A 27,767-nucleotide genomic window follows, 5' to 3' on the forward strand; every position below is an offset into this window, starting at 1 on the left:
TTGACAAGAAGACGTACATTATTAAGAATATTCAATCTGTGAACATTCACTTCTATCTTTCCCTGTTAAAATTTAAAATAAATAAAGACGAACCCCAATAATGGCTGTTATACTGTATAGATTATAACTTATGTATCTTATCTTTTGTTATTGGTGATTGCTGAACAAACTTTCAAATGGTTTAGGCACAATGCATTTCAATGAATGAGAACTTGCCGTCTGATATATTCCATTTGATATGCTTAACACATTAAAACAGAACCCTAACCCTTAAGAACAATTTCTCTAGTGTTTCGCATTTACAAAAGTAAAGTCTTCTTAAAATCTGTGCACACTGTGCTTTCCCTATGTGTTTCATTTTTCATACCTCAGACAGGCTTATGTTGCCTTTTCAACATTTTTAACGTGTTATCTAAGAGTATAATAATAAAAAAGAAAGGTTTAACAAGGGTATTATCTTTCTTTTAGGCTTTACTAAATAGTAATGGTTAGATTTACACTTAGCAATTTCTTCTAATTTGTGAAAAACATCTACACTAAATTGCTTCACCTTGTGAAAACACATGACATGAAAACACATGAGTTGTTAATATCTTGGATACAAACTGTAAGAACTCGTCAGAAAGTGTCTTATACTCGAGATATATCTGAAATTGTGTTTTTACTATTCCATACCTTCGACTGAGAAAATTTGGTTAGCAAATAATATGTTTTACTGCCAAATGAAATAAAGGAAATTCATTTTACAATACTGCACACATGTAATGTTTTTCTCAATAAGTTTAAAGAAGACATCTCACCACAATGTTCTTTTTGTAATTTTTAATCTGAAACTCTCAACTCTCACATTTATTTTGTAATTACTCTGAAGACTTTTGGAAGCAGGTATTTATGATGGTTTTTGATACATTTTACAAAATAATTCAAAACAGAGGAGTGATCCTCTTCTTGGACTGTGATAGGCTATAGTAACATTAAAGGTAGGCCTAATACCGGTAGGTCTTCTTGGAAAGTTTCATGTAGGCTACATCATGTTTTCCTGTAAAGATATTAAAAAAAAAAAAATCAAGGAACTCCCACATTCTTCCATACTTGCAAATGAGTATCAAAATTTTGATGAAGTTCATGAGTCCGTTGCAGATACAATTTTGATACGAAGTACGGATAGTGTTCTGGATAGTGTTTTTTTTTTTGTTTGTTTGTTTTTTTGTCGATTTGTTGACCTTTGTCCCCACGCACCTGCAGGTGTGCAAAGGCGTTTGCTAATTGAGTGATTCTGTAAAGATCTTAAAATATTTTATGACTCATTGAATGCAATTATTGGAAATAAAAAAGGTATAAAACCATCTCATAAAAACAATTTGTAGAATTAAATGTTTTATATGATGTAAAATCTGATAGGCCCTCCAATCCTCCAATTTCTATTTGAGCTTCTGTTTAATGCTTACGTACAGTAATGTAATTTATTGTGTTTTGTTGAAAAAAAAAACTCAAAAAAAGTGCTTTTCCCATCCAGAAGAGGCAGCATTTTCCACCTACCACACTCAGTGTCGAGTAACCCGGAAGCGGAAGTTAGACCAAACTGCGTTTTGAAACTGTCGTGCGTGTTTCAGACGTATTGTGCACTTACGAATATAAAGAAAAAAGGCTCAACTTTTCAAAGTGTGTTGTTATTGTCGTGTGCAAATCAAGTTATTTTTATTTGTATTTTCCCGTAACTAGAGACGTACATGAGTGCTGTGTAGTTAATTTAGTCGTCTGTCTCTCCGCTAGCACCGGGTGTGCTGGTTGATAAAGAAGATTTTCATTTTGAGCGCATTTACAGTAATAAGAAGTCATGGCGGATGTTACTGCGCGTAGTTTGCAGTATGAATACAAAGCCGTAAGTATCATATAAGATTTTTGATATCCCTTTAACTACTTCGATATGTTTTATAGCTAAATTTCCTTATTTACTTAGCGCGCTACTGCTGTTTGTTTTGGAGTGCGCGAGCTTGAGCACTGGCTGAGTTTTAAAACCTAATGACCTTTAGATTTTATTTTTGGTCAGCATAGTATTAGTAGTAAATGTTTAATGTAGTTTTGACTTAAAAAGTATTTCAGCAGAACATATAAGCGCGTGCTTGTGATGTTTACGAATGCAGCTCGCTAGGATTTGATACATAGTCATTGAGCTGATCGTGAGTGTTTGTTTCCTCCTCAGAACTCTAACTTGGTGTTGCAAGCGGACAGATCTCTGATCGACCGTACCCGCAGAGATGAGCCCACCGGAGAAGTGCTGTCTCTGGTCGGCAAACTGGATGGGACAAAGATGGGAGACAGGAGCCAGAGAACCAAACCTCAGTTGCAGGAGGAGAAGAGATCAAAGTCAGTCTGATCAGAAACACAGAGTCATGTCATTAATTCTTGCATTCACTGTGTGAAAGTCTTTTAAACAAATAGTATTTGTTGTGTGATACAGGAGGAGAAAGAGAGACGAGGACAGGCATGACATCAACAAGATGAAGGGCTTCACACTACTGTCTGAGGGGATTGATGAGATGGTGGGCATCGTGTACAAGCCCAAGACCAAAGAGACCAGAGAAACATATGAAATCCTCCTCAGCTTCATTCAGGCAGCCCTTGGAGATCAGGTAAGATCACAGACTCTGTTTACATATGCTGTGAACATTTATTTCAAATGTAATTGCTGTGGAATCATCTACTAGGGATGCTTCTGCACTGTAGGGATGCACTGATCATGATTTTTAATGGCCGATTCCAAACTGCTGGATGATGATGTTTTTCTTTCAGCAAATTTATTTGTTGTTTATCTGCTCTATTACAGAGCAAATTGGCCTTAAACAAAAACTAGTTGTAGCTATTTGAAATTAGAGGCAATCAAAGCAGTATAATAGATCATGTGATGTTGAAGAATGGATTAAAGCCCTTTTCCTTGCCATCGCAGGAAAAGAAGCCTATTTAAAAATATCAATTAAAATATTTAAAATTGAATTATCTTAAAGGAGAACTCTGGTGCAAAATTAACTTTTGGTCAAATAAAACATTGGTGGCTACTAGTCAACCATTCTCTGAGATTTGTTTCCATGATAAACGAATGTAAAGAGTTTTATCTCTAAAAATTATTTAGCGTGTAATGCTAGTATTGGGGGCATTTACTAAGTAAAAAGTAATTGCTAGTTTATACCACTAACAAGGCTTAAAATAGCCTCACACTAACACAGTAACATAACACAGGAGGTGGTGGTTGAGGAGATTCCCCTCTCTATGTAAAGTGCTTTGAGTGCAGAGAAAAGCGCTATATAAATGTAATAAATTATTATTATTATTATAATGAGGCTCCATACATGCAAAACAAAGCATTGAGAACTTTGTATACTTTATTAAGACAGTCCACTTTGTGTATACAGACAGGAGCCATCTTGGAAAACAGTCACGACAAGTCAAACCACGAACGTTGTGCTGAGTGATCTGAACTGTATTAAGTTCAGCGAACTTCTGAACAGTAATGGTGTTCGGGGATCGACTTATCGAGACTTTTTTCTAAGATGGCTCTTGTCTGTATACACAAAGTGAACTGTCTTTATAAAGTATCTTATTATTAAACGGCCTGTACACTTACAAAGTTCTCAATGCTTCGTTTTTGCATTTATGGAGCCTCATTATGTTTCTGTGTTAGTGTGGGGTTATTTTGAGCCTTGTTAATGGTATAAACTAGCGATTTCTTTTAACTTATTAAATGCCCCCATGTACTAGCATTATACGCTAAACGGTTTTTAGAGATAAAACTCTTTACATTTGATTATCATGAAAAAAAATCTCAGAGAACGGTTGACTAGGTACCGATGTTTTGTTAGACCAAAGGTTCTTTTTTGCCAGAGTTCTCCTTTAATATGAATAGATGTAAACAGTGGGTATTGGGTTAATGTACCAGATGATAAATTGCTGCTCTTTCTCTCCACCAAGCCAAGGGATATCCTGTGTGGAGCTGCAGACGAGGTGTTGGCTGTGCTGAAGAATGACAAGATGAGAGACAAAGAGAGAAGGAAGGAGGTGGAACAGTTGCTGGGGCCTACGGATGACACACGCTACCATGTCCTGGTGAACCTGGGCAAGAAGATCTCTGACTATGGCGGAGACAAAGAGCTTCAGAATATGGGTAAATATTTTTAGTCCAACATGAGTCCAAATTCCCCTCATCTTGATGTTTAAGCCTGTTCACTTTTCATCTTTCTCTTTTTGCAGATGACAACATCGATGAAACCTATGGAGTCAATGTGCAATTCGAATCAGATGAGGAGGTGAGCTTCTACATGCTAGTTGTTTGTGGTCAGATTGTGTTTTTTGGCTCTCGGTGTGACACTAAAAGTGCATTTTGTTCAACTTCAGGAGGGCGATGAGGATCAGTATGGAGAGGTTCGAGATGAAGGCTCTGATGACAGCGAGGGAGAAGAGGCGGATGAAACCAGCACTCTGACTGCTAATGTAAGTCACATCAGAGCAGTGGGTCAAAACATGTAGATAGAGTTAACAATCAGCCTAACATGCTCTCTTCTCCATAGCTGGGCAACACGGGTGACGTAATGATGACCAAAAAGAAAGATCTTCACCCACGAGACATCGATGCCTTCTGGCTTCAGCGACAGCTCAGCCGCTTCTACAACGATGCCATAGTTTCTCAGAAGAAAGCGGATGAAGTCTTGGAGATCCTTAAAGTAAGAAGTGCTTGGGAATGCTCATGTCCTTGAAGACTAAGATTTTTTTGTATGGCTGATTTATTCCTTCCTTTGGTTAGACTGCCAGTGATGACAGAGAGTGTGAGAACCAGTTGGTGCTGCTTTTGGGCTTCAACACATTCGACTTCATCAAGGTCCTCCGGCAGCACAGACGAATGAGTAAGTAGATCACAATAGCCAGAACTGTGTTGGATTAAATTGATCGTGATTTCTGAGAATATGGCAGCAAAATTACTTCTTGGTAGTGGTTTAAAGATTTACAAGGTTTTTAGAAATATTGTTTCATGTTGCTTTTTTTCCCCTTGCCATATCCAGTCCTCTACTGCACCATGTTGGCCAGTGCTCAAAGTGAGGCTGAGAAGGAAAAGATCATGAATAAAATGGAAGCTGATCAGGATCTTTCCAAAGTTCTTTACCAGCTGCAGGAGACTGAGAAAGAGGACATCATCAGGGTCAGTACTTCCACTTCTTTTTTAGTTGGTTTAGCTGAGTGTGAGGTTTTCTTTAATTTTTAGCTGTTCAGCAAACAATATATCTATCTGTAAGCTTATGATCGTTTGTTTTCTTGCAGGAGGAGCGATCTCGCCGTGAGAGAGTGAGAAAGTCTCGCGTGGATGATCTGGAGTCTATGGACATTGATCATGGAGAGGTAAATGCCACTTTAAAACTACATCATCTTCTTCAAGCCAAAATTTACAATGTTCCTGCTAATTTCTTTTCTGTGATCTTTGTCTCTAGCCTGTGGCCTCAAAACAATTACTAGATCTGGAAGATCTGGCCTTCTCTCAAGGCAGTCACTTCATGGCCAACAAGCGTTGCCAACTGCCCGACGGCTCCTTCCGCAAACAGAGGAAGGGCTATGAGGAGGTTCATGTCCCTGCTCTCAAACCCAAACCTTTTGGTGATGATGAGGTATTTTTTTTAATTTATTATTATAATAATATAATAATAATTATTATTATTTTGTGAGACCTTTTCTTCAAAGGGATACTCCACCCAAAAATGAAAATTGTCATCATTTACTCACCCTCAAGTTGTTCCAAACCTGTATGAGTTTGTTTCTTCTGCTGAACACAAAGATATTTTGAAGAACGATTGGAACTTTGGCACCACTGACTTGCATAGTATTTTTTTTTTTCTACTATGGAAGTCAATGGTGCCAAACAACTGTTTGGTTTCAATCGTTCCTCAAACTATCTTCCTTTGTGTTCAGCAGAAGAAACAAACTCATACAGGTATGCAACAACTTGAGAAAATGATGACAGAATTTTCATTTTTGCATGGAGTGTCCCTTTAAGTGAGGCTAAATTGTTTGTTCAGGAAGGGATGTATGGTGGTTTGGTTATTACATCAAATTGCCACAGAAGAGTATACTAATGTAAAATGTTTTGGGGTTGGTAAAATTCTGCATTTATTTGATTAAAAATAGAGTAACACAAACATTGTGAAATACTATTACAATTTAAAAGAACTCCACTATTTTAATATGTAATTTATTCCTATGATGCAAAGCTGAATTTTCAGCAGCCATTACTCCAGTCTTCATTGTGATCCTGCTCAACTCTAATATGCTGATTTAATGCTCAAGAAACTTTTCTTATCAATTTTGAAAACAGTTATGGTACTTAATGTTGACATTTTTTCAGGATTCTTTGATGAATAGTAAGTTTTAAAGAACAGCATTTATTTCAAATATAAATATTTTGTAATGTTGCAAGTGTCTTTACTGTCACCTTTGATCAAATGCATCATTGCTGAATAAAAGATCTTACTGACACCATTCTTTTAAATGGTTGTGTTATGTAGCCTTTAAAAAAAATGTTGATTTTTCTCTATATATTTTCATTAATAGTCTCTCACAAGTTTTCCCTCATTTCTCTTACAGACATTGATCGCTATTGAGAAGCTGCCCAAATATGCTCAAGCTGGATTTGAAGGATTCAAAACCCTGAACCGCATTCAGAGTAAACTCTTCAAAACTACCATGGAGACAGATGAGAACCTACTAGTTTGCGCTCCAACGGTAAGTCTACTGAAAAAGGCGCAACAGTCCAGGCACTGACTAAACATAAACATTACAATTAAAAATATGACATAAATATGATGCAGTATAGAAATTGATAAACTTGAGTTTTATGTTTAGCTTCAATATTTGACCTTAAGGATTTTGATTTTCATCTCTTTGATCTGTAGGGTGCTGGAAAAACTAATGTTGCTCTCATGGCAATGCTCAGAGAAATCGGAAAGCATATTAACATGGATGGCACCATCAATGTTGATGAGTTTAAAATCATCTACATCGCTCCCATGCGCTCACTTGTACAGGAGATGGTGGGCAGTTTTGGCAAGGTAGGAGTACAAAACATGATGGAGAGAATACAAGAACCCTTTCCCCATCATTTCCTGTAATTTCTCTGCTTAATCTTGAATAATAATACTTGAAAAATGTGTTTCTTTTAAATTAGTAGCTCTAATTAGTTTTTCTACAATTTATAAATTGTAATACAGTATTAAATGTCTCTACAACATTTGTTGCTCCATCTGCAGCGCTTGGCAAGTTATGGCATCACTGTTTCTGAGCTGACCGGTGACCATCAACTGTGTAAGGAGGAAATAAACGCCACCCAGATTATAGTGTGTACCCCAGAGAAATGGGACATCATCACCCGGAAAGGAGGGGAGCGCACATATACGCAGCTTGTGCGCCTTGTGATTATTGTAAGTAGTATAATCTAGTAGTCCCAAATATTTTTCATGTTTTTTCCAAAATAACGTGTTTGGTCATGCAGGATGAGATCCACTTGCTGCATGATGACCGTGGCCCTGTCCTGGAGTCCCTGATTGCTCGAACCATCCGCAATGTGGAGCTGACACAGGAAGATGTGAGGCTCATCGGCCTCAGCGCCACGCTGCCCAACTACGAGGATGTGGCGACCTGCCTTCGTGTCGATTCATCCAAGGGACTCTACTATTTCGACAACAGGTGAGAATGAGACTGCTGTGAATAAATGGAGAAATAGTCTTCTGTCTTTGTATAATAAAGTACGTATATTGGCCACTTTCCTTTTTTAGTTTCCGACCGGTGCCTCTGGAACAAACCTATGTAGGAATTACAGAGAAGAAGGCCATCAAGCGGTTTCAAATTATGAATGAGATTGTCTATGAGAAGATCATGGAACATGCTGGAAAGAATCAGGTGAAACTGAGCACAATAAATGGATTAGTTTTATCTCCTGAATTCTACTGTTTGTTCAGTCACTAACACTCTTCTCCTTTCTAAACATTTATTTGTCTGTTTTTCCCAGGTGTTGGTGTTTGTGCACTCAAGAAAGGAGACAGGAAAGACGGCCCGTGCGATCAGGGACATGTGTTTGGAGAAGGACACACTGGGGTTGTTCCTGAGAGAAGGTTCGGCCTCCACTGAGGTTTTGAGGACTGAAGCCGAACAGTGCAAGGTCAGCTCACAACTACCATGAAAGTGCTGTACATAAGACACAGCCTAAAACTGATAAAAACTTGAAACAAAACCCTCACAGAATCTGAACATGTCATTGGCTGCAAAATCTGCATATTAGTTTATTAAACATCTAGTGGAACTAGTGGTGCCAAACTTAATGACAATAAATTATTGTAGTTTAATTATAACAAAAATAAATTAACATTTATAATATTATAAACTCTAATCAATTGTTGTGGTTTAAATTATGATTGCAAAAATTATTTAAAAAAAAATCAATTAGCATAATTGCCCGTTTCAAATATTCCTCTTATCTATTATTTGATAAACAGGTAGTCACACCCCATGTTTACACCATTTATTTTGAGCAAATATTATGTCTAGCAGCTAGTTTTTATATTCACCTAATTTGTTTTGTTGATTTTCCATAAAATGTGTGCAATTAAAAGTCCTCAGATTTCCTCTCGTCCTTGTCTTAATGCCGCATTTACGTTACATGGTTCAAGTGAATCGATTCCGAAAAAGAAAATTTAAATTTCTCCCTCCATGTGGCACAGATCAGAAATGACCCACAAATATGTAAGCAGGAAAAAAAGCAGATGAATTCTGATATTCTCAAATCAGTTTCAGGCCTCAATCATATGTGGTTTGTTCAGCAAGTATATACTGTAAATGCTGATTTACATCATCATTTATATCATCGGATATGAGTCAATTTTAAAAGATGTAAGCTGGTTGTGAAAAAATATAATCAATAAATCGCAATTGGGCATCAAGATCTGCTGTGTAAATGCGGCTGAACACATTAATTACATAAGAGTTTTCTTAAAATGTGTTTACTTTCTGTTGACAGAACCTGGAGCTGAAGGATCTGTTGCCGTATGGTTTTGCTATTCACCATGCTGGAATGACCAGAGTGGACAGAACGCTGGTTGAGGATCTGTTTGCTGACCGCCACATCCAGGTTAGTACATAACATTCAGAACATTCTGGATAATTTCATATTCTAAAATACTGAAGACTCAACCATAAATGTGTTTTGTAGGTATTGGTGTCCACAGCCACTCTGGCCTGGGGTGTGAACTTGCCAGCACACACCGTCATAATCAAAGGCACACAGGTGTACAGCCCAGAGAAAGGCAGATGGACGGAGCTGGGGGCCCTGGACATCCTACAGGTCTGTAGTATGTCCACACATTCTTTGTGTTTCGAGTAAGTTAAATAGACCACGAGTAACAACTTGATTCTCTCTCAACTTTGTGACGCAGATGCTGGGTCGTGCTGGCAGGCCGCAGTATGACTCTAAAGGAGAGGGTATTCTGATCACGTCTCATGGAGAGCTGCAGTATTACCTGTCTCTGCTCAATCAGCAGCTGCCCATCGAGAGCCAGATGGTGGCCAAACTACCGGACATGCTCAATGCAGAGATAGTTTTGGGCAACGTGCAGAGTGCCAAGGTAAGTCTGAATGTTTTCTAGCTTAAATATTTTATTGGTGTTCCAATAAAGGTGGTTTAACTTGGGTTTCTCTGTGTGACGGAATGAATATCAAATGTGATTTATAAAAAGACAACAAAATTACAATAAAAATTGATAAAGCTTTTACATTTTATTGAAGCAAATTAAAATATTTCTTTAATATTGATTTGTTTTATTACTTTTTTTGCCCATCCTAATATAATTATTATTATATTATTATATTTTTATATTATTATTAATATAAAAAAGGCTTTTATATTGTTAGTTTACTCTAGCATATTGGTTAAACAGTTACATTTGATTATACTGAAATTACATAGTTTTGCACATGCCTAATATTAGTATTTCTCTGTAAGCTCAGCATCTGTTGCAGGGTTTGATCTGTTTTGTTACTGTTTTCAGGATGCTGTAAATTGGCTGGGTTACACATACCTGTATGTACGGATGTTGCGGAACCCCACTCTATATGGCGTCTCTCATGATGACCGCAGCATTGACCCACTGCTGGAGCGACGCAGGATGGACCTGGTGCACACGGCAGCCACTGTCCTGGAGAAGAACAACCTGGTCAAATACGACAAGAGATCTGGCAGCTTTCAGGTACACACAGTTTGTCAGATTAAGCCCCCTTTCTAAATGGGCACTTCCAGATGATTAATATGCATGATCAATGCTGCGATTGTACCAGCTTTAAATCTCAAACCTAGGATAATTGTTGAGATCGACCGATGTGGCTTTTCTCTGGCTGATGCCGATATGGCCCTTGTGTGAATATGTCCATTTATTACCAGGAAGACGTATACTATTCTCATGCTGTGAGACGCGGCAATCTGGATGTTTCTACACACACACGCACACAAAACATGTACAAAACTGAGAGACGCGGGTACTTTCCAGTCTTCTTGCGCTTCAATATTTAAAAAGGAAAGGCTTAAAAACACAAACATTATCGTTTCTTGGGAAGTTGCCAGGTAGTTGTCTTTGAAAAGTTAACAGGCAGAGGGGGACTGGTAATCTGCTTGCTACAAGGAGGCAATGCCACTTGTTCCACAACAACGCTGCCCACAGATGCACCTGCCTTTTAAGCGGCCTAATTTGCAGCACAATCGGTCAATGCCGATTCATTAAAAAATTACACAAATCGGCCCAATCAATCGGTCGATAATTGATTTCAGCATGTCTGCCTGAACACATCAATTAAACTTTTAAATGACAGCAACAGATGTGGTTAAAATGATGTCTTATGTGTTCTGTTGTAGGTGACAGACCTGGGCCGCATCGCAAGCCATTTCTACATCACCCATGAGTCCATAATGACCTACAACCAGCTGCTTAAGCCCACACTGAGTGAGATCGAGCTCTTCAGGGTGTTCTCGCTGTCCTCTGAGTTCAGAAACATTAATGTCAGAGAGGTACGTGCCTTGTCTAAACAAACCTGAAACATCTGAAGAAACGTCTACCTGAATCCTAAAGACAGGATAAAGTTGAAAATGATAGCTCTGACAAACGTGGTTTTTACAATTTGATTGATAGGAAGAAAAACTTGAGCTTCAGAAACTGCTTGAGAGAGTCCCTATTCCAGTGAAGGAAAGCATTGAAGAGCCCAGCGCAAAGGTAAATGCGTGTAGAACTTGTATATTATAGAATATTCGATTGTATGATGGCCTCTTAAATGGAATTATGTCTTTCTCAGATTAATGTGCTGCTGCAGGCATATATCTCTCAGCTTAAACTGGAGGGCTTTGCTCTCATGGCTGACATGGTCTATGTGACACAGGTGAGTGTTTGGGGAAACCATGTTTTGAAAAATTCTCCTGTGTTCTAAATGGACATTTTTATTTTAAAATCACTGATTTAACATTATGTTTGATCCTACAGAGTGCTGGCAGGCTGATGAGGGCCATCTTTGAGATTGTTTTGAGCAGAGGCTGGGCCCAACTTACCGACAAGACTATGAACCTCTGCAAGATGATCGACAAAAGGATGTGAGTTGTCATGATGCTTATTTTGCCAAGCATAAATGTATTGTTTGTCTTGCAGTCTTATGTTTAAGCTATTGGCTTTTTACCATCAAGGTGGCAGTCGATGTCTCCCTTGCGTCAGTTCCGCAAGCTTCCAGAGGAGGTCATCAAAAAGATTGAAAAGAAAAACTTCCCCTTTGAGCGCCTCTATGACCTAAACCACAATGAAATTGGTGAATAGTGGCTAATACACTAATACTCAAACATTTTCTTGGAACCCAAATGCCATTTTAAATCATTTTCTCATGATCTGAAATTCTTAACTGTTTCAGGTGAGTTGATTCGCATGCCGAAGATGGGGAAAACCATTCATAAGTATGTCCATCAGTTCCCTAAACTGGACCTGGCAGTTCATCTGCAGCCTATCACTCGCTCCACTCTGAAAGTGGAACTCACAATCACACCAGATTTCCAATGGGATGACAAGGTCAGTCCAAAAAAAAAAATATCAGTAAATTACTAAATAGTAATAATATTATTGTTATTATAACTAGAATAAAGAATTTCTTGTAGATTAATAGTAATGTATTTATAGCAATAATGTGTATATACATTCACCCACAAAATTTTGGCTTCTTCCAGATACATGGCTCATCTGAGGCCTTCTGGATCTTAGTGGAGGATGTGGACAGTGAGGTCGTCCTTCACCATGAGTACTTCCTCCTGAAGGCCAAGTACGCTCAGGACGAACATCTTGTGACTTTCTTTGTGCCCGTGTTTGAGCCGCTGCCACCGCAGTACTTCATTCGGATAGCTTCAGACCGCTGGCTATGTATGTTTTTATCTATACTTGCTGAACTTAATTCTGCATAAAATATTACTAAACCATATTGCATATCTAATTTACTGTTGCTTTGATATAACAACCCAAATCCATTGTACTATTTGGAAGTAAAATGGAGTGTTGGAGGTATTGCAGTAGTCCAGAATGTTTTTTTTCTTCTCAAGCATGTGAGACGCAGCTGCCAGTTTCATTTCGCCACCTAATCCTGCCTGAGAAATATCCTCCACCTACTGAGTTGCTGGACCTGCAGCCTTTGCCCGTGTCCGCTCTGAGAAACGCAGCCTTCGAGAGCCTCTACCAGAAGTTTCCCTTTTTCAACCCAATCCAGACCCAAGGTACCTGCACTCGTAAACCCTCCAACACGCTATCATACTTGTTTTGAACTTCCTTCTAAATGAAACTGTTCTTGTTTTCAGTGTTCAATGCGGTGTACAACAGCGACGACAACGTCTTTGTTGGTGCCCCCACGGGCAGCGGAAAGACCATATGTGCAGAGTTTGCTATTCTTAGGATGCTCCTACACAACTCAGAAGGCCGCTGTGTATACATTACACCCATGGAGGCTCTGGCCGAACAGGTACAGCCACAATTATTTGCCTTTGTGGAAATAAATGCAATAATGTAAAAGTGTCTATAGTTCGACTTAAGATAAATTAAAGAAATTGATGAAACGAGGATGTCCATGTCATGATTCAGACATTATTTTTTGTGTAGGTCTTTATTGACTGGCACCAGAAGTTCCAGGATACTTTGAATAAGAAGGTTGTCTTACTCACTGGTGAGACAAGCACCGACCTAAAGCTGCTGGGTAAAGGTGACATCATAGTCAGCACCCCAGACAAGTGGGACATTCTTTCCCGTCGCTGGAAACAGAGGAAGAATGTGCAGAACGTCAGCCTCTTCATAATAGACGAGGTTCATCTCATTGGAGGTGACAACGGAGTAAGTGTTTGTTTTTATCCTAATTTCTAAACACCAAGAATGAGCTGTTAGTTTCTCAGAGATCATTGTTTTGGTTGTTTGAATCCATTATTTCCTATTTCTGTGTATCTCTTGTAGCCTGTGTTGGAGGTGATTTGCTCCAGAATGAGGTACATCTCCTCTCAGATCGAGCGGCCCATCCGTATCGTGGCCCTCAGCTCCTCTCTGTCCAATGCTAAAGATGTAGCCCACTGGCTTGGCTGCAGCACCACAGCCACCTTCAACTTCCATCCCAATGTCAGGCCAGTTCCTCTGGAGCTTCACATCCAGGTCAGTCTAAAGCTCTCTGTAACTTATTTGCATCTACATGTACAATCCTTACCCTGTTCTTCTGTTTATATTTTAAGTTTTGTTTAATCCACTTGACTACTTTTCCCCTTTTCAGGGTTTCAACGTGAGTCACACACAGACCCGTCTGCTGTCCATGGCAAAACCTGTGTATCACGCCATAATGAAACACTCTCCATCCAAGCCAGTGCTGGTATTTGTGCCATCAAGACGCCAGACTCGTCTTACCGCTATTGATATCCTCACCTTCTGTGCTGCTGATGTGGTGCCACAAAGGTGCTGGAAGATCTATATCACATCCATACACTAAATACACTCTTCCCATCAGGCATTTCATCTTTAACCTTCTTTTTGTGCCTACAGGTTCTTACACTCAACCGAGAAGGATCTGGCTCCATTCATGGAGAATCTCGGTGATGCTACACTGAAGGAGACCCTCGCTAACGGGGTGGGTTACCTTCACGAGGGCCTTTCACCTACAGAGCGAAGGATTGTGGAGCATCTCTTCATTTCAGGTAAACTACTTTCCCATATCTCCCACACACATTTGGGACTGAATTTTGGTTTAAACATGAATATTCACACCTTTTAATAAAGTAATTCAGCATGAAAAATGTATCCTCTTTACTTTACTTTAAGTGACAGTGCAAGCAAAAATACATTTTGTTTGAAAATATTCAAAAATATTTTGTTTTGTTAGAAAATGAATTGGTGTGGGCTTTTTTGAGCAGTCCTGAGCTAATAAAGGAATTAAATTAAATCCAATTAAGAGTTAATACTGGTAGTTCTCAGATTATATATTTTATTAAATCTCATATTATTATGAAATAATTTCTCATATTGATACATTTTTTTTACATCACTTTAGCTTTAGTTCATGTATACATTTCAAATAATTCATCTTTTTTTATGAAAAGGGTAATTGTACACCATAGCATCCCAAAGATTTTGCACATTCACTCATTAATTAGAAGTTAATCAGATAGAATATGATTTTAGTTGAAAAATATAATGTTATGACTCTTACAAGCTCACATTTAGTGCTGGGCAGTATATTGGTTCATCTGGTATAATGGTTTCAATTTCGTGTAAAATATGTATTTTGAAATAGCACCATAACGGTGCATAACTGAAGCAGATGGCCTTCATACCTTTCTTTCTAATGGTTATATCTTGATAACAAAACAACAATAATAGCACCAGTTTTGTGTCTCTTCACACTCAGCTCTGAGTCGCATCACAGGCATTTACCAATTTGTTTTGACAAAACTTGCCATATCATATACACAAAAACTCGAAAGATCATCGCGACAACCCCTTCAAAATAAAAGTTTGGATTAACTTTAGTTAAATATTTAATAAACTTGAATAAATAATTGCTATTGCACAGTAGAATGTACTTCTAGTAGTTGTAATAATATTATAGTTTATTAAAAAAAAAAGAAACTCAGAGGTCTTCATTTCAACCTGCCAAAATAAAGGTTTGGTGTAACTTAAAGAAATTATTAAAGAAATATTACTAATGCACAGAATGTTTTATGAGGTTAATCGAAGTGATTGATTGAGATGTGTCTTAGCTAAAAGAAGTGTTTCCCTCCCCCTCTGCTCTCTCATGCCAGGTGCCATTCAGGTGATGGTGGCATCTCGCTCTCTCTGCTGGGGCACTAACATTTCTGCCCACCTGGTGATTGTCATGGACACACAGTACTACAACGGTAAAATCCATGCGTAAGTATTTTTTCATCCTTAGCGGCCTCAAATGACTGATGTCATCACCAATTTTTACACAGTGCATGTGGATTGCTAATATATCTTTCTCTGATTAGGTACGTGGACTACCCAATCTATGATGTGCTCCAGATGGTAGGAAAGGCAAACCGTCCTCTTCAGGACGATGAGGGTCGCTGTGTCATCATGTGTCAAGGGTCCAAAAAGGTAAAGCTGACACTAAACCACACATTTTCTTCACTCAAGATCAGTTAGTCTCAAGCGTGATTGATTGGCTCTTAATAATTTTTAACATCCTTGTTCTTTAGGACTTCTTCAAAAAGTTCCTTTACGAGCCTCTGCCTGTCGAGTCTCACCTGGACCACTGTCTTCATGACCATTTCAACGCTGAGATCGTCACCAAGACGGTGGAGAACAAGCAGGACGCTGTGGACTACTTGACATGGACGTTTCTGTACCGTCGCATGACCCAAAACCCCAACTACTACAACCTGCAGGGTGAGGAATCACAGTACCTTGTAATGCCTACAGATCTTCACTACAGCAGGACAAATGACTTGACATTCAAAATCTAGACTTCACGCTGCAGAATTTATTATTTGTGACAGCAGGAAAGCATGCACAAATATTCAACTTCATCTGTGTATTTGAAGGACTTTTTAATGCATCAGAGACTAAAATCCCTTCATGTTGCAGGTATGTCGCATCGTCACCTGTCGGACCATCTGTCTGAGCTGGTGGAAAACACCTTGCAGGATCTGGAACAGTCCAAGTGCATCAGCATCGAGGATGAGATGGATGTGGCACCTCTGAATCTGGGCATGATTGCAGCCTACTATTACATCAACTACACAACCATCGGTGAGGACCTTCTCTGTTTAACACAGTCGCGATGGAACTGGAGTAGCAGTAGTGGTCGAGAAATCGATATTGTCAATTCAGTTTGCGTCCACACAGCTAACATCTTAACCTGTTGTAGCTTCTCCATGTTGTGTACACAAAATAGACTAACATGCCATAAGAGAAGCGCTAATTTAATGTCACTGTTTAGGTCAGTGATTTCGACCTTCTAAAACCCTTTTAGCCAAATGTGGTTGCTGAAATGTGCCGCTTAATTGTCTAGCCATGTCCGTATTGACTGTTGTCTGTTTGTCCTCGCTCCAGAGCTGTTCAGTATGTCCCTAAATGCCAAGACAAAGGTCCGTGGCCTCATCGAGATCATCTCCAATGCTGCGGAGTATAAAAACATTCCCATCAGGCATCACGAAGACACCCTCCTGCGGCAGGTAAATAAAACTTTCCATTATGTGAATGTAATGTTAACTCTTGTAGAGCCGGCAGACTGTATCGGATCTCTAACACCTCTTTGATTTTTGAAGCTGGCTCAGAAAGTGCCTCATAAACTGAACAACCCCAAGTTCAACGACCCTCATGTGAAGACCAACCTGCTGCTTCAGGCTCATCTGTCCCGCATGCAGCTGAGCGCAGAGCTCCAGTCAGATACTGAAGACATCCTCAGCAAGGTGAGGGGGAAACTCTCTTTCAAAGCTCAAAAAGACAACACATGCAAATTTGGATTCAGAAATATTTGATTAATAAGAAGTTTAAAAGAATAGAATTTAGAAATCTTGTTGTTTCATAAGTGCTCTTCTCTTGCCTGTATTTAGGCGGTGAGGCTGATCCAGGCGTGTGTGGATGTGCTCTCCAGCAATGGCTGGTTGAGTCCAGCACTGGCTGCCATGGAGCTGGCTCAGATGGTCACACAAGCCATGTGGTCTAAAGACTCTTACCTCAAACAACTACCCCACTTCACTTCTGAACACATCAAGCGCTGCACAGACAAGGTGAGATTTGGATCTGAGTGTGTTCATCTGTGAACATCATCTTTTGGTTGTCTGTCTCAACTCTTTTGTTGATTCATTTAGGGTGTGGAGAGCATCTTTGACATCATGGAGATGGAAGATGAGGACCGCACTGGTCTTCTGCAGCTTTCAGATATACAAATGGCTGACGTGGCACGATTCTGTAACCGCTATCCCAACATCGAGCTCTCGTACGAAGTGGCTGACAAGGACGACATCAAGAGGTATGAGCTGAAATCAAAATCCAAAGGCCCTCAATTGAAAACCTACAACTTTGTGTGGTTGTACAAAACCAGCCATTTACCATTTAATCTCTGCTGAAGATTGATTTATTTTCTTGTGCTCACAGTGGAAGTCCAGTGGTCGTCCAAGTGCAGTTGGAACGAGAAGAGGAAGTTACAGGGCCTGTCATTGCTCCTCTGTTCCCACAGGTGAGTGTCTTTTTTACAAAAACCCTGTATCATTCCTTTGCCTTTAGCAGAAGAAACAAACTCATATAGGTTTGGAACAACGTGAGGGTGAGGAAATGACCGTTTTCATATTTGGGGGAATGATCTCTTTAATGCATCTCAATATCTTACTTTCCTGAAACTTTTGAGTGGTCATCGAACTCTTAACATCATTTGAAAATAGTTGATCTTGCTTTGAGGTTATTTTATACTTAACAGCGTTGTTAATGACTTTGTTTGTTTGTGTAGAAACGTGAAGAAGGCTGGTGGGTTGTTATTGGAGACCCCAAATCGAACAGCCTCATCTCAATCAAGAGACTAACTCTTCAACAGAAGGCCAAGGTTAGTCCTGCTTTTATATCCAAGGCAGTAGTACATAATTCTAGTCTGATATGACCCTCAAATTATAGTATTAAAAAAATGGAGTGGAAGTCATGTCAGAACTCTGACAATGGTTCCTTTTTTCTTCCCAAAGGTAAAACTTGACTTTGTGGCACCTGTTGTTGGTGTGCACAACTACACGCTGTACTTCATGAGCGACGCCTACATGGGCTGTGACCAGGAATATAAGTTCAGCACGGACGTTAAGGAGGCAGACAGTGAGGGAGACAGTGACAGTGATTAGTCATACTGGACTGATATACTGTTATGTTAAAGAATCTTAATTGTTTTTATAGATATTTTTTGAGGAATATTGTGACTGTTTAATGCATTATGATTTAATTAAAGAAAAGTGTACATTGGAGATTTTCGTTTTGCACTGTTTTATTAAAAAGGGTGTGTCATCAGATGAAACTAAGGGTACGTTACATGACGACGATGAGATAAAAATGGAAAATCAAAACTATCCCCGTTCAAACAGATTTGTGAAAATTAAAATGCTATATTTTACTGCCAAGCCGGTAATTGGCGGTCACTTTGAAAAGAAACATTACATGCCTACAAACTGAACTCGTAATTACCATGCGCATGTCACCATTTTCAAAAATTTACAGTTAACATGGAGACAATAACAGTATCATTTTCAAAAACTAGCACTTAACATCCAAAAGTTCATGATTTCAGGCCTCCAAAAACGCCATTGCCGTGACATTGCGTAAACTGCCCCAAAGTCATTGAGGTAAATTAAAATTATATAAAAAAAAAACTATTTAAATAAAGAAATAAAATTACTTTTCATATTTATGGTCAGCGTTTATATATGGGGATTGAGTGAGGTTGTTAGAGTCGAGTCCCCAAACACATTGGTGTATGAAGCCTTCAGGTAGTGGACGTAGTTCTGCAGACTGCGGTTGGCGCTGTTCACCTGCTCCAGCTGGTTCTTCATGTCTTGAAGTTTGCACTGAAATCGCTTCTCCATCTGAAAAATTAAAACCCAAACTGTTTCTAAAAGGTGCATCTGTAAATATTTGACATGTAAAGAAAATTCCTGATTGAAATTAAACATCTGGAACAAAACATTTCAGCTTCTACAAGGCCTTTAATCGGATATGAAGTTGGAAATTACAACACTGAAGAAAAAGCATTGACAGTTTTTCTTTCTCCCAATTCATATTTCCATCACTTTAGTGTTTAATCGTAGTTTCTTGGAGAGACGTGCAACTTTTTACCTGGTTAAAACCAGACCATTCTCAGTTGTAACTGAGATATGGTCTGGCAAAGCGTCATAGACAAATCATTTCCAGAGGGGCGTCTCCGAGTGTTGTTCTTTGCTCGGTTTTTAACAAAAAGGAAACATTCAAATCGCTTAAAAGCAGACGCGATAGCTGATTCGAGTGAGTGATGTTCGACGGCGGCGTCCATCTTAATGCAGGCTACAAAATCTGCTTCAAAATCCCAGCGCTGTCGTCATCGTGTAAAGCCCGCCCCAACGTTTCTGATTGGTGCCGCGATTTCTGCGGACTGGAAATGGGTTTGAATGAGCTCTTTGCCAGACTAACTTTCAGAGCAAATCTAAATTTGCTGGAAGTTGTCTGGGTTTTCCCAGGCTAGCAACTTTTACTAAAGAACAGAAAAGTGTTGCAAGCGAATGCAAAGTTTCTTGGGGGAACGCAAAAAATTTAAATATAATTTTTACACCCATGACCCATTTCATTTTTCCCCCCAATCATCATGTCCCTTATGGCGCTTTTCCACTGCATGGTACAGTACGGCTCACTTCGAATGGTACCTGGTCTGTTGAGGTTCCACGTGTACCGTACCGGCATTAAAATATGACGTAAAACACTGCAGATCACTGATTGGTCAGACAGTCAGTGTGCATCATTGTTACATCGTCACTACCAGCATCATTGTATTTGCGACCAATAGACATCGACATGAGAAACCAAACCCGCTAGATTTAAATAGCCCCTAACAGCCACCACTGTTATCGAACAGTCTATAATCCCACCCACTTTAAAGCGGTACTAACTGCAGTGGAAAAGCAACCGAGCTAAAGCGAAGCGAGCCAAGCCGAACTGGGGTGCGTTTCCCGAAAGCATCGTTAGCCAACTATGGTCGCAAGTTGGTCGCAATTTCCATTGAACTCTATTGGTAACGACGGAACTTGCGACCATAGTTGGCTAACGATGCTTTCGGGAAACGCACCCCTGAGCCGTATCGAGCCATACCAGCAGTGGAAAAGCACCATTAGTGGCTCCATGTTTCTGACAATGTGCTGTTTTTTGGCTGTGGTCAAGTCAAACTGAAGCACAGCTCAAAATTATTTTCCGTTACAAATTGTATTCACAATTTGATTTTCAGAGTATTTTTACATGGAAAGTTTCAGCTGAGAACACTTACATCCTCTTTGCTGCGGCGTATCTGACCCAGCTCATTTTTAGCCAGGCTCAGCTGGGTGTCCAAATCCAGCTTTTTGGACTGAGCGGAACGTTCTTTGGACAGCACCCGCTCTAGGCTTTGCTCCACCTGTGAACAAAGCCCCATCATGAAAGCATGATGTACACTAACCTCACCTCACACAGGTGCAACAAATTGAGCTTCATGTTAAGTGTTGTGAGACCTGTCTGCGCGCCTCCTCTCTGGCCTGCTCCACCTGTCGGGAGAGAGAGTCACACTCTCGGCTCCTGTCCTCCAGGCGCAGCTGTGTGGTGTGGATGGTCTCTTCACGCTTGGCGATGACCTGAAGCAGATCTCTGTTCTGAGTGCTCACATCCTCCATCTTCCTGTGTGCCAGAAATATGACGAAGCTTTTGGTTTATTTTACATTTATAGAAGGAAATATACATAAATATGCATAGTTTTGATGTTATAAGGTCTTTATATATTATATGTGCAGCAGACCTTTCAATGCCTTCCATTGACCGTTTCAGCTGCATATTTTCTTCAAGTAGAAATAAGTTCTTCTCTTGGAGGTTCTCTATTTTACAACTCTGCTGCTCCATCTACATGCAAACAGGAAGATAAGTCATGAAAATAAAAACCCATCTGATTTCATCATATTATTTGTGGTGTAAATATGTATTCGCTTGCGTGGTGTCCGTAAACATCACCTTGTTTCTGAGCTCAGACAGAGTGCTGTTCTGCTCTGCATTTCTTCTGTCCTGGATGTGCATGTTCTCTCTGGCCTCCCTGAGCTCATCATCCAGGTGCTTCAGAGCTTCCCGCAGCATCTCCATTTCCCTCAGCTGGGCTTGGAGCTGTTTGCGGCCCTGTTCCACTTCTCTTTCCACCTCCGTGCGATCACTCTGTGCTTCCTTTTCCGCCAGCTCCAGCCTCAAAGAGTATTCCTCGGATTCCAACCGCGTCTTTTGCAACTGCGAGAAATGTGAAGGGTTATGTACTATGACTAAATGCAGATGGATTGTAATGAGCTGCGGTCGGTATGTTGAAGCACCTGACTCTTGTAACCCTCTACCAGTCTCTCAAAGTCTTTGAGAGAGATCTTCAGCTGCTGGAACTCTGACTGAGACAAAGATAGCCTGTCCTCTGTGGCTGACAGTGCGCTCTAATAGAGACAAAAATCACAATGAGAATCAGAGCTTAGATGGTTTTGCGAGAGAGGTTTTTATTGAGTTAGTTGTTGCCTTGAGTCTCTGGTTCTCCATTTTGGCAGTGGTGTTCTCTGAGGTGAGGGAGTGCAGACGACTGAGAAGCCCCTCTCTCTCAGCGCAGGACTTCTGTTCACAACTGCGCAGCTGTTCGCTCAACTCAGTGAGGCGACTGCAAAGAGAATCACTGTATATTATGAGATCTGCTGAGTCCTGATCATAATTGCAATCAAAAATTCAAAGAAAAAAAAAAATCCCTCAATTCTTATTACCAAAATACAAAACGACTATTATTCTTGCAGTCTAATTATTGTAATGTGAAAAATATAAATAAAATATAAACTAAGTATTTATAGACGACTGTTCTAACAAATGCTGTTGAACATTCTATTCATCGTAGAATTCTGAAAAATAAAATGGTCACTGTTTCCACCAAAATTTTACGCAGCACAACTGTTTGCAACATTGATAATAATTATTGATAATAATAATAAATTGATAATGAAAGATATGTTTCCTGAGCAGCAAATAAGCATATTAGAAATGATTTCTAAAAGGATCATTTGACACTGAAGTCTGCAGTTATGCTGCTGAAAATTCAGCTTTGATCACAGGAATAAATTATATTTCAAAGTATATTAAAATAGAAAACAGACATTTTCGATTGTAATTATATTTCACAATATTACTATTATTTTTTTTTTTACTGTATTTTGATTACCGTATTCACCCAAAACATTTGAATTGTAGTATACATCAGTACACCATTGTATTAATGCGTTTTAATGTAATATAATAATAATAATAATAAAAATTATTAAAGTAACACAATCATCATTACAAATAATAGGGATCATAAAACTTAGATTATGTTAATGAGAACTGGGTGGTAACATATATTTGTCTTGTAAATAATGTCACTATACAAATCTCATTTTTAATATCAAAAAGATTCACCCAACACAGACCTTTCATTTTTATTTTACAAAGCAGCTGATAAAAGTTAAAAATTTAGAGAGAATTTCAGAAACTTAAAGCTCACTGATGTATAGCAAGAATCATAAATTACTCATAACATAATTCACACTAAAAAAATGATAAATTAAAGACACGAAGACTAGGCTGAGCTTAAGTGAGCACTAAAAGCAAGTGACGAAAGAATCACTGACTTATTTAAGGTGGTGATCTCCAACTCCAGCTGGCTTTTCTCTCTGTTCTGTTTGGAGTAGTGTTGCTGAAGCACCTCAGCATTGGAGAGAGCCTCCGCTAGCCGAGTCTCCTGAAGAAACGACAGAAACGCATCAGTGAAAGTTTGCACTGCATGGGTCACACAGGCCAACTACAGAAAATCAGTCTTTAAAAAACAGTTCAATTTGAGAGATTTCCCAGTGAAGGGGCCAGCACAATGACAATACAAAGAACCTCTGGAGAATTATGTCATCAATAGCACTTTATAAACCATTTTTATGAAACCCTGAAGCACATTTAACATTGTTCTTTTGTGCACAGTACCTTGTCTGAGAGTTGTGCAGAGAGCTGTGCAGCTGTGTTCACACTTTGTTCGGCCCGCTTCCTCTGGTCCTCCGAGACCTGTTTGTGGATGTTTTTGTCTCCCTCACATTGCTGCTTCAGCTCTCTCATCTGCCCCAGAAGGACTTGAACCTCCTCCTGCTGATGCTGCAGTGTCCCTTCCAGCCTCTGTGCCACAATACAGTACAATATATCTCCATGAGATATCTCACTGTATTCATGTCAATGAATCCTATGAATACGCAGTAAAAAGTTGTCTTACTTGGATCTGAGCCTCCAAACGGTTATTTTCAGCTTCTTGCTTGTGCAGCTGGTTCTGCAAGCGACTGCGAGAGGATTCAAGAACCTTGGACAGCTCTCCCGTGGTCCTCCGATGCTCCTGTGATGACAATCACAAAACACCTTCTTAAAACACTTCCTGTTTTAAAACTCGGCAACACACTGATGCAAATTCACTATGCAAGTATTTAGAAATGCAGAAGAGCTATTAAAACATGCCATAGAAGAATGTGATGCAAACACATTGAAAAAAATAAGAGAAATAGTGAGGGGAAATTACTATTACCTTTTCAGTTTCCAAATTCTCAGCTATCTTAATGGCTTCTCTTTCCCTGTTGTCGAGTTTAGCCTCAAGTTTCTTGAAGAGAAAGTGAAAATAACTAGTAATACTATCAAAAAGGTATTTAAGGAAAACAAAACCACTCTACAGTTTAACAGAATATTGTAAAATAATATTGCAATTTACAATTAAAATTAAATTATTTTGTATTTTAATAGATTTTAAAATGTAATTTATTTATGTGATTTTAAGCAGCAGACTTTACTCCAGAAATCATTCTAATATGCTGATTTGGTCAAGTAACATTTCTTATTATTATGAATGCTGAAAACAGTTGTGCTGCTTTAACATTTTTGTAGCCCTGTAATATTTTTTTCAGGATTTTTGATGAATGAAAAGTTCAGAACAATTTATTTAAAATATACATTTTTTGTAAGTCATTACTGTCACATTTGATCAATTTAATGCATCGTTGTTGAATGAAAAATATCAATGTCTCAAGCTCACAATGATGTTACAATTAGAAGTCATACCAATAATACCGCAAAACAATATAAAAAAAGTATATACGTACATTCACAGCACAAAAACAAATGTATGAGTTAGATTACAAACCCTTTTCTCAGCCTCAGAATCAGCTAGTTTTCTCATTAGCATCTCCCTCTCATCAGACATCCTCAGACCATCTGTCTATGGTGAAACGTTTTATTATTTTATTTTTTCAACTACACATACACAATACTGCAGAACCAATAGCCAACCCAAAAATTTGATACATTTAGTTTAAAGGAAGTCTTTCGTACCTCCCGCCCATGCTGCTCCCTCAAAAGTCTTCTGAGAGTGCGATTTGTGCCCAAAAATGTGTCCAACTTCTGCTCGAGTAGTTCATGTTGACGGCCCAACTGATCAGAGTGCGACTTTGACTGTTTTTTGTCCTAAACGCAAAAAGAGTAAGCTTTTTCTATTTACATGAAAAGATTTCAGAGGTAACTGCATAGTTTGTCCATCTTCTTACCTTCTTAAGTTTTTCCAGGGTTTCCCTCAGAGATGCCACTTGTTTAGCTGCAGCCTGACCATCTATCTCAGCCTCCACCAGTTTCCTCAGTAGAGTTTCCATCTCCTGGTGAGGAGGTCCCGTTTCTGATCTGTCCACATAAATCACGTTTTAAAATCAGCATGATGTGACATGTATCCAAATGAAATGGACTTGATTTTGTCCATCGAGTAATTGATTGGACGGTTGTGAAACACATCATCAGAGAAGAGAAGAGATGTTGTTGCAAGAGGAAGGGGAAGTTATTTTGATTAAAGATTATGATGGCACATTAACTAAAACAAATAATGATGTGCACGGATAAATAAGTATAAAAATTATTCGATTTTTCAATTTCGATTTCATGGTGACTCAGGCCACGACCTAAAAGCTAGGAAGCTGGAAGATCCATACCTCATTTGTCCAGGCTCACCCTGCGTCCCATCTACAGTTCTACGCAGATCAGTATTTTCGCACTTTGACCTCCTCAAGTCCTTACTAGCATCCTCAAGTCGTTCCTCGCGCTGGTCAATCAAACGCCGACAGGCGCTTAACTGTTGTGATTGATGCTTCAGGTGGTCCTCTGTCTGCTGTAACTTTACCTGTGGAGATTTTAACATTCAAATCCAATCGTGAAATCTATCTTATTGTCATGATTATTTACAATCCATACCTCACTTTTTATATGGTCAACCTCTAACTTTAGGCTTTCAATTTTTCTCTCATATTTGCCAAGTAATTCTCTTGCATCGTCTTCTTCACTGGACAGGTCAGTGAGCCGCAGAGGAGGAGAGGAAGGGTCAGTGGCCGGTGCCGGGGTGATCTCTAAGCAGCGAGTAGCTCCCTGGTGGGAAATTTTGTTATTTAAGTCACTATGAAAACAAAATTCTAATGGAATATTATCAATAATTATAAATTATTATAATTTTAAACTTTAAGGTGCGCTGTGTAATATTTAGGAGGACCTGTTGACAGAAATGCAATATAATATACGCTGTTTTCAGTGGTGTATAATAGTGGACCATTATGTTTATATTACCTTAGAAAGAGCAGTTTCTATCTACATACACCGCGGGTCCCGTTACATGTTAAGTCGCCATTTTGCGCCATCGTGTTTCTACAGTAGCCCTAAATGAACAAACACGTTTCGTCACTATGTTGTTCTTCGTGCAAAGAAACTAGCTAAAGTCAGCGGATAAAAAACTGACACAATTATGGACAAGTAACAGTAATATTTGCAATAACATTTAGTTTTACTGAATAATTAAGTAAACATAATTTCTTTATCTTTGTAAAGAAACCTCATTCCTTAACTGGCTACTCTACGCTGTCTTAGATGACATATTTTCCTGTCGGCCACCATAACTTCTGTTGGTTGCAATTCGCAACCTCACCACTAGATGCTGCTACAAAATCACACACTGCACCTTAAATGTGCCCTTCTAATCTTTAACCAATGAAGTGTTCACTGGGCGGGACATGTCAGATCACAGCAACAGCCAACTTCAACCGTCCAATCAATTCCCAATAGACAAACTCAAATCATGGGCTGTGTCCGAAATCTCCACTCAAACCACTACTCCCTACCCCCTATGTAGGGGGTAGGAAGTAGAGCAGTAGTGAGCTCACCAGCATAATAGAAACACCACTTTCGGACACTACTCGATCGTCTCTTGGAGCCGTTGATTACATCATTGCTGTCACCCATCCGTCTTTTTTACGATCAGCGCAATGCATGATGGTATGCTGGGCTTGGGTTAGTGACCATCGGTTGAACATTACTTTTCAAAATGCATTCTGGGATACATTGAGTGGACTATATAGGGTATAATAATCATCACTATACATTCGGACAGCACTACAAAATGGGAGATTTCGGACACAGCCACGGGCTACTTTTTTTCTTGTTCGTTAGGCCGTTTCACTCAGATGTAACAACAGGGAGAAAAGACTGTCGCAACTTCCGTTTCATGAGGACTTTAAAGACCAGTCATTCATTTAAAGTCCAAATTTTTAACGACTCTACTAAATAAAGATAAATGGGATAACAAACCTCCCATCTGTATTCTTTCCGTCTTGATGCTTTTCCAGGAGGAACCCAGGGAGCTCGGACCTTTACACTGGAAGTGGATCGTAGACTGCTCACCTTAGTCTGCTGAAGAAAGGAGTTGTGATGAGTTGTTTCCCTGTCTCCATAAACCAGTAAGGCTGATTTGAACTGGAATAGCAAAAATCATCCAGTCTGACCTGGCTCTTCTTTGGACTCTTTAGGTGGACATGCACAGATGTTGAGTCTGGGACATGAACATGGATGGGCGGAGAGGACGACCGAGTTTTCATCCCTTCAGTTCAGTAGGACGGCTTTTATTTGTTTTAATAGTATCTAGAAGTGTATCATAAACTTGTGAGAATCATGAAATAGAAGTGTTATGATAATACATGTGTAACGTTATCTTTCAAACAAGACTATTTTGTCCTCAGTCAAGTTTGTTCCTACTTCCTAATCCTTTACTTGTGTTCATACACTGCTTATTTATATGGCCAGTTGAATCATTTTGATCAAAAATATGTTCCAATTTGATTTATGTACTTTTAAAATGTAAAGGATACGAATACAAATGCCACTAACCTCAATGCAACGTTGCTTCCCCTGTGTAACGTTGTTTTCAATAGCCCACCCGGTAGACGCTCGCATGGACAACAATAGCCGCCAATCAGAAACGCGTCTGGCGCCCTGAGTCCCGCCTCTAACGTCCTGTGTTTCATCTGATTGGCTGGTTCGAAACTTTGGCGAGAGAAGTGTGTTTAACGCCCAATGAAATGAAGCTTATTAGGTTTCTATATCAACGACGCGTTGCTATGTGCAGGC

The 27,767-nt window shown here is 39.3% G+C and overlaps 2 protein-coding genes across 3 annotated transcripts; one reads left to right on the forward strand and one right to left on the reverse strand.

Annotated features, from left to right (window-relative positions):
• Positions 1-1,700: 1,700 nt before the first annotated feature.
• On the forward strand, positions 1,701-18,529 carry snrnp200 (small nuclear ribonucleoprotein 200 (U5)). Its single transcript, XM_039680370.2, has 45 exons — positions 1,701-1,882; positions 2,204-2,367; positions 2,462-2,633; positions 3,967-4,159; positions 4,246-4,301; positions 4,390-4,485; positions 4,563-4,715; positions 4,796-4,895; positions 5,052-5,188; positions 5,308-5,385; positions 5,475-5,648; positions 6,622-6,759; positions 6,930-7,085; positions 7,284-7,454; positions 7,526-7,719; positions 7,809-7,932; positions 8,042-8,191; positions 9,047-9,157; positions 9,239-9,370; positions 9,462-9,650; positions 10,074-10,271; positions 10,931-11,083; positions 11,205-11,285; positions 11,365-11,448; positions 11,550-11,656; positions 11,747-11,865; positions 11,965-12,119; positions 12,275-12,464; positions 12,641-12,811; positions 12,893-13,053; positions 13,191-13,418; positions 13,536-13,727; positions 13,843-14,021; positions 14,109-14,260; positions 15,365-15,473; positions 15,572-15,680; positions 15,782-15,971; positions 16,170-16,334; positions 16,638-16,759; positions 16,853-16,996; positions 17,141-17,317; positions 17,399-17,559; positions 17,685-17,766; positions 18,034-18,126; positions 18,260-18,529. Exons 1-45 carry the CDS (start codon positions 1,838-1,840, stop codon positions 18,407-18,409), a joined length of 6,405 nt encoding a protein of 2,134 aa, XP_039536304.1. The 5' UTR covers positions 1,701-1,837; the 3' UTR covers positions 18,410-18,529.
• odf2b (outer dense fiber of sperm tails 2b) lies at positions 18,528-27,605 on the reverse strand. Of its 2 annotated transcripts, none has more exons than XM_039680386.2 (19): positions 27,528-27,605; positions 27,146-27,281; positions 26,952-27,050; positions 25,572-25,742; positions 25,313-25,500; positions 24,881-25,010; positions 24,669-24,800; positions 24,481-24,555; positions 23,872-23,943; positions 23,569-23,685; positions 23,289-23,474; positions 22,946-23,055; positions 21,813-21,948; positions 21,623-21,733; positions 21,279-21,542; positions 21,070-21,170; positions 20,789-20,951; positions 20,569-20,694; positions 18,528-19,144 (listed from the first exon to the last, which is right to left on the reverse strand). In XM_039680386.2, the coding sequence occupies exons 2-19, from the start codon at positions 27,236-27,238 to the stop codon at positions 18,980-18,982; spliced, it is 2,439 nt and encodes an 812-aa protein (XP_039536320.2). In that variant the 5' UTR covers positions 27,239-27,281; positions 27,528-27,605; the 3' UTR covers positions 18,528-18,979. The 2 variants fall into 2 exon arrangements, with proteins under 2 accessions (XP_039536320.2, XP_039536314.2); XM_039680380.2 differs by having other exon boundaries at positions 26,952-27,053.
• Positions 27,606-27,767: the final 162 nt, after the last annotated feature.

This window comes from Pimephales promelas, chromosome 14 (assembly GCF_988280905.1).
Source record: "Pimephales promelas chromosome 14, fPimPro1.hap1.1, whole genome shotgun sequence".
Lineage (NCBI taxonomy): Eukaryota > Metazoa > Chordata > Actinopteri > Cypriniformes > Leuciscidae > Pimephales > Pimephales promelas.

Bases quoted from the DNA above. Each gene is read 5' to 3' on its own strand.
- snrnp200 (XM_039680370.2), top strand. From the start codon at position 1,838: ATGGCGGATGTTACTGCGCGTAGTTTGCAGTATGAATACAAAGCC. The intron at 10,272-10,930 runs GTACACACAGTT...GTTCTGTTGTAG, and splicing joins AGAGATCTGGCAGCTTTCAG to GTGACAGACCTGGGCCGCAT. The intron at 16,335-16,637 runs GTGAGGACCTTC...TCCTCGCTCCAG, and splicing joins CATCAACTACACAACCATCG to AGCTGTTCAGTATGTCCCTA.
- odf2b (XM_039680380.2), bottom strand. From the start codon at position 27,238: ATGAAAACTCGGTCGTCCTCTCCGCCCATCCATGTTCATGTCCCAGAC. The intron at 21,171-21,278 runs GTGATGTTTACG...GTTTGCATGTAG, and splicing joins TGTCTGAGCTCAGAAACAAG to ATGGAGCAGCAGAGTTGTAA. The intron at 20,695-20,788 runs GTCTCACAACAC...CTTTGTTCACAG, and splicing joins GAGAGGAGGCGCGCAGACAG to GTGGAGCAAAGCCTAGAGCG.